The sequence below is a fragment of the Pundamilia nyererei genome, unplaced genomic scaffold, assembly GCF_000239375.1.
Source record: "Pundamilia nyererei isolate P.nyererei 1_Seehausen unplaced genomic scaffold, PunNye1.0 scaffold00009, whole genome shotgun sequence".
Lineage (NCBI taxonomy): Eukaryota > Metazoa > Chordata > Actinopteri > Cichliformes > Cichlidae > Pundamilia > Pundamilia nyererei.
In genome coordinates, this window is record NW_005187410.1 from 3,245,805 (window position 1) to 3,252,761 (window position 6,957).

Genomic DNA, 6,957 nt, shown 5'->3' on the forward strand with positions numbered 1-6,957 from the left:
ATACTGTTTTTATAACCTATGCAGAGTGTTCTCTTACTTAAGAAAAAAATTCAATGACTTGACCTTAGTGTCTTCACAGGGAGATACAGGCCTGGATGAGTGAATAAGAAATGTTTTCATGAGCTGTACTGAGGTTTATCATTGATGTGCCAAGGTCATGTAATACTGAGTTTGGATGGCAAAAATGCAAAGTTGCAAGGATTTTTGCAACTTTTATACAACTGTGGCTTAAAGTTGTTTCTAATGATTACACTTCTGGATAGTTTGTGTGTAGTTTGGTTTGCAAATAGCGGCGCGTGCAATAGTCGAAATTGAATTCATACTGATATACAGTATGCGCTCTAAATTTTTCTATCATACATCATGATGTACTGGTGAATATTTGATCCATTTATAGGATGCAATCAGCCTCCAACAAACTGGAGAGGTCTTCACAATCAGCTAATGCTCACAGGGGACCAGTCACTTCACTTACTGGGGAAATTAAATGTTGTGAGTATGTCTTAATTTTGCACTCATTCACTGAGCAGGAAGCAGAGATGGAGGGAGGAAAGAATTCACGCTCACATTATACAGACTGACTCGCCTTTACCATTAAGTCTGTGCCTTGAAAACGCTGCATTTAAGTTGAAACGCAGATGAAGCAGGGAAGACGTGCTGTCGGAACAACAAGTAGTTCAGATCCTATTGGAAAAATTGCAGCGTCCAATCAAACGCCTTCTCACATTGAAACCCCCCGAACCAATCGGAGTCATCCAATAAACGACTCTTAGATGGAAAAACTACACTTAACAGGGTAATGCTTCATTTAAGATTTCCATAAGTTCCCACACATCTTTTTCGTGGAGACATAAGCCATTAGAACTATAGCGTCCACTTTACATTTAGATAGATAATTTGATGCAGGGCTACAATAAAAGTGCAGAATGAGGCTGTTTCCACAGAGATATGCCGAATTATATTGGAGGAACTTTTCCCCCCTCCCCTTACTCAAAGATTCATGAATATTTCATCGAGTAAAGTGCGCTGGAATCCAATTTGCTCTGTGTGTGTCTGCAGCATGTGTGAGCGACTGTTTGTCTATGCATGTGCACACATTTACACAAGCAGCATGGATGGAAAATGAGAGTTGTTGGTTGTGCAGCACAAAAAGGCCACGAAATGTGGCAATCTGCCGTTTCCTCTGTCCTCATTCTGTGGTAATGATGAGAGCTGTCCTCCATACCAAACACATGGAAAAGACATAAGGCATGCTTTGCATTACTGAACAGCAAGCAGGGGGAAAGTTGGCTTTAACGCTTCTGCTATTGTCCAATTAAAGCAAACCCAACAACAGGCAAGAGGGTGCTTTTACTGTGATTAAGGGAGAGATTGTGATTCAGCTGATTACAATTGGCACAAAGTACTCGCAATTAGGCAAGAGGCAGGATTTCTGGGCGTTATGGCTCCAATGCAGCATGCAAACTGCAAATTTCCTTTAAAACTGTGTGTTTACAAAAAGAACTCCAGATAGGACTTTACTAAGCTGACATACATAGGAGTGAAAAGGGGTAACAGGTAGCCTGACTCTGTCTGGCTACCTATTCTAAAATATTGTAACCTTACAGTGTGTGAAGTATTTGTCCCCTTCCTGATTTCTTATTTTTTGCACATTTGACACACTTACATGTTTAGATCATCAATCCAATTTCAATATTAGACTAAAATAACTTCAGTTAATACAAAATACTGTTGTTAAATGATGACATCTAAAACTTACTTGGTCCAAAATGTAAAAGTAATCACCCCCTAAACCTAATGAATTATTGTGCAACACTTGGCAGCAAGAACTACAATCAAGTGTTTGAGATAACTGGCAGTCTTTCACATCGCTGTGGAGGAATCTTGGTCCACTTTTCCTTGCAGAACTGTTTTAATTCAACCACACGTGGAGGGTTTTTGAGCATGAACGGCTCATTTCAATTCAAGTCTAGACTTTAATTGGGCCAAAACCTTAATTTGGGGTTTTGTTTTGGGGTTTTTTCAGTTTGGATCATTGACCTACTGCACAATGCTTGACCTTCATAGCGTGGATATTCTCCTTCAGGATTTTCTGGTAGAATGCAGAACTCAAGGTTTTATCAATTACAGCAAGTCGTCCAGGCCCCAAAGTAGCAAAGCAGCCCTACACCATTGACTACCACCATCATGGTATGATATTCTTTTTACTAAATTCTGTGTTAGTATTACACGATGTGTAACTGGACTCAGACTTTCACCTTGAAACTCTCCCAAGGATCCTATTTTTCTTTTGAGTTGTCGATACATTGCTGGAGTAATTTTGGAAGGCTGGCCACTCCTGGGAAGGCTCGCTGCTGTTCCAAGTTTTCTCCATGTGTGGCTCTCACTGTGGTTCGCTGATAACACAAAGCCTTAGAAATGGTGCTGTAACCATTTCCAGACTGATAGATGTCAATGACTGTGTTTCTCATGTCTTCTAAAGTTTCTTTTGGTTGTGGCATGATGTGGCATGTTTTTTGTGGTGATTTCTTGATTCAACAGATCTGACAGTAATGAGATCGGTGGCTAGTGAACTGGGGCAGGGTGACAACTACTTTATCGCAAAAGGCCAGATAACTTTTTTTCTCTTAATAAATTGAAATCATTCACAAACTGCATTTTGTATTTACTCATTTGGTTATCTTCAACTAATATTCAAATTTGTTTGATGATCTGAAACGTTTCAGTTTGACAAATATGCCAACAAAAAGAAATAAGAAAGGCACTGTAAATTTCATTTTTGAATTTGTGTGAATGTTTAATTGCTTCAGTGGAGATAATAATGCTGACATTTGCACATTATTTGCAGCTGTACTGTGATGTTGCTGCCTACATGAGTTGTGATTTCTTTTTTTCTGGCCACAGTTTGTATGGAGCCTTTCTGCACTGTGACCTTGGTCGAACCTGAGGGGACTAATCTTGTTGTCAGCAGGATTATCATTGTTCCCGAGGTAAAGGTCATCCAGCAGGGTACTGTCATCCCAGCGTGATTTGCGATTGTATAAGCAGACAGACATGCTGCTGCTTCACGCCCTTAAATCACATCACTATTTGGGAGGAGTTTTTGGAGGGGAAAAATAAATCAGAGCATCAATGAAAGCAGCTTACATCATGCTTTCTAATTCAGTCTTGTTATGTGTTAGGATCAGGGAATAAATCCTCACAAAAGCACAGAATCCCAGTGTGTGTCAGTGAAGTGTACACTGATGTTAGTGGTTGCTTTAAATTCCATCCTCACCAATTCCAAGCTCAGCTGCTGTTTCCTTGTTCAGCTGGCTAAGCTCTGGTCCATCAATGTTGTTGGCTTTAAAGACACCGACGAGCTCCACTAGTCCCTCGTCACGCAGCCAAGTCTGCACATCGTCCTCTGACCAATCAGTGAGCAGCAACCCGGAGTGACCTGGCAACTTCCTTCCTGCAAAACACACAACAGGGAGCCAGGAAGTGCTCTGTGATTATTCCCCTAACTCCTGCAACAAAACATACCCATTGTCAAACAAACAGATTCCATTCGCACTCCACAGTAAAAGGACATGTCCCCTCTGCGAGTGATAATTACTTTGATGCACACTCAAACATGCTGAGGACATTTACATTAATCTTATGCTAACCTTACACTGAGTTGTCATGGTGTAGTTCAGTGGAGACTTGCTTTTTCCCCACAGTGTTGCTGAACAGTAGCCCCACATTATGAGTATTCCAAGCACACACACCTGACCTCACACACAAGTATGTGATCTCCCAAAGGAAAGAAAATGAAACCCAGGGGTGTGTTATTTCAGGCTCCGCCAGCATGTAGCTCGTCAACCTTCGCGACACTATGTGGCCATCATTCATCATACAACGTGGCGACAAACTGGCCTGTTGTGCGTTGGCCCCATTAATGAAACCTCACAGCAGCTTCATAGTTCACATTGGCAGTCATTAACCAGGATTAAACCTGAAGACTTGAGGTGTGTAGCTCATTACTACCTTAACCATGTGTTAGGTTTTCCCCTCCACCTCTTGCTGTCTCTGCTACCCTAAAAAAAAAAAAAAAAATCTTCCACATAAAATTCTGCTCTTTAATGCTCACCTGAAAACATGTCTGTTGCTGGACTGCATTTGAATCCAATCAGGGTTATGTTTAACTAATCTAATCAAAATCTAGACATTAAAAAAAACAATAACATAAGAACAGCTATGATAATGATAATAATGATGATAATAATAAATGATAAATAAATAAAAATAGTAAATTATTTCAGCTGTTTTCTGTCTAACTGTGGAAAAAAAGAGGGCTTTCTCCTGGAAACTGAATGTTAAATCTGAGGTGATGCAAAACCTTCCATAGACCCTTTTCAAAGCTGAATTCTTGACTCGTCACAGTAGTGAAAGCACAGGTGGAATTAATGATAGCTGAGCTCCATTAAATTTCAAGTAACCCATGACGGTCAACCAGCGTGCACAAAAGCAGGAGCTCCTCTCTGCAGCCCTGGCAGCAGCACCTCGAGTCTCCAAGTCTAAGGAGCTGGTAACACTGTGTCAAAGCATGGCAGTTGACTGAAATAGCTCAGAATGCTGCGTTTGATTACTCAGACAGATTCACATATGAAGACTTCTTCATCATTTCCATTCTCTACATCTTATAGACTGGCGAGCTTCATTTCTTCTTGTCAACAAATCCCAACAATAAATCAGTCCTACATTAGCCTGCAAAACCATATCCTGAAGGCACGTTTTTCTGCAAAAGACTCTCATTGTTACTGAAAAAAACCCCAAACTATCTACACTTGGTGACACATTTCTTCGCTTCAAAAAACCTATTGGTTTATTTTCAGGTCAGTTCTCCAAAGCAGCGGTCCCCAACCGCCGGGCCATGGACCGGTACCGGTCCGTGAGTCGTTTGGTACCAGGCCGGGTTTCACACCCGAGTTGAGGCTCGGGTGTGAAATGTATGGTTTTCAGGGGGGGGGGGTTTTTCAGGGTTTTTAGCGTTATTTTGTTATCGTTTTTTATCGTTAACTCTGTTTTCCTGGGTCTTTTCACGTGTGTTATGAATGAATCTTCTTTTTTTCGGTACCAGTACTAGTTTTATTTTGTTGTATTTATCCGCGACACTTTAAAGGCCGGTCCGTGAAAATAATGTCGGGCATAAACCGGTCCGTGGCGCAAAAAAGGTTGGGGACCGCTGCTCTAAAGACCTTCCTGTTCATTCATTCATAATGCTCATTAACCAAGAGATGAGGCAAACACAGACTAATTACTCTAGGAGCAAGTTTTCATTTATGACCACTACTATAGTTTTAGAGAGTATTCAACATCATACACTTCACTCCAGGCCACTATAGTCAAAACAACACTTCTTTAGTTTTAACATTATGGCTCTGTTTTTGGAAATGATTGTGGGAAAAAAAACACTAGGAAAACTAAGCTGAGCCCAGCTGCAGTGAGAGCAACACAACAGAGCAGGCATCAGTGATAACAATGAAAAGGTCAGAAAGAAAAGAAAAGGTGAAGGTGGGTTGCAAAGCAGCTTGCAGCTGCACAGAAACAGTGGTTATGTTAAACCACCTTAATAAGCATACCATATATGAATACATACAAAAAGGTATAAGGTGAACTATCAGGTGATTTGGGCTAATAAAGTAATCCGGTAATCTGGAGGGATCGCACGATCATTTTATGATCAACTGCTACATAATCAACTAAAATCACATGTCCAGATATTCATGCTTCGCTTATTTTATTGTTTAATTTAATCTTTCATTTTTTTATAATGTTGTCTAAACCTCAGCCTGCAGTGGCTCTGTGTCTACATGATTAGAATAGAATAGAATAGAATAGAATAGAATAGAATAGAATAGAATAGAATAATCCTTTAATTGTCCCACAAGGGGAAATTTGGCTCTTTCTTGGTTCTGGGCTGCATTTCAGCCTGTGTTGTTGGAGATCTTGTGAAAATCGATGGATTTTCGATGGAATTATGAACAAAAACAAAAGAACGATCAGATTCTGATTCACCATGCAATACTATCTGGGAAGTGTGATTGAAAACAGATTCATTTTTGGCATGACAATGGTCCCAAACACACCGCCAATGCAGCAAAAGCATACCTAGATATAAAAAACACACACAATGGGACACTACCAGTCAGAACAAAAGGCAGCCAGCATCCAGAGAACTTTGAAAGTCCTTTGCATATGTTTAATAATTCTAAGTTTGGGTTTACTAGCAAAATACGGAAAAATGAGGGTCGGCTCGAGACTTTTGTACAGTGCTGCACAATAAACGACAAACAAAAAAACCATCACAAGTAAAAACAAAACAGTAGATCCACAAATTGAATTATCCAAGCAGCTGTACTAGATGCTGAGACCTGGACCATCCATAAAGAATGTGAAGAATTAAAATAAATCAGCACTGGTTTAAGCTGAAAGAGTAGCTGAATAACTGAAGATTTCTAAGGGCAAAACAGTGTGATGCATTTATTTACCTTGGCACTGTGTCTCCTTTGATTCAGCTGCTGCCGAAAAACATAAAAGGGAATAGGTTCAATGTGTGAAACGAGAGAAAGAAACAAGATTAAAGGGGAGATAGAGAGAGGCATAAAAAAGGCAGATCTTCATAGAGATGGAATTTACTTTGTCAACATCAGCCTGACTAATGGCAGATAGGGAAGCTGCAATGATGAAGCTTCAAGGCTTCCAGATGTCTAACGATTGCACCTTTTCATTTAGTATTCCAAATATTTTCTTTCATGTGGTGGTATAACCTTTTTTTTGGTTTTAAGCAGTGTTTGCCTCCATAGGAACAGCCTTCCAAGGCTCAGTGGTACTTTGCCCTGCTGCACTAATAAACATCAATCACAATTCCTCCTCTAGACACTGCAGCCAGACAGGAGTACACATGTAATAGGAGCTTCTCTGGCTGGACAA

At 40.3% G+C, this 6,957-nt stretch overlaps 1 protein-coding gene across 1 annotated transcript in view; it reads right to left on the reverse strand.

Moving 5' to 3' along the window:
• Window positions 1-6,957, reverse strand: part of LOC102203206 (WD repeat, SAM and U-box domain-containing protein 1-like) — a 15,109-nt gene that overhangs the window by 2,500 nt on the left and 5,652 nt on the right. The window contains exons 4-5 of the mRNA XM_013908300.1: window positions 6,516-6,553; window positions 3,278-3,454 (exon numbers count right to left, since the gene is read on the reverse strand). Of these exons, the coding sequence (XP_013763754.1) occupies window positions 3,278-3,454; window positions 6,516-6,553 (215 nt within the window). The remainder of the gene's footprint in view (window positions 1-3,277; window positions 3,455-6,515; window positions 6,554-6,957) is intronic.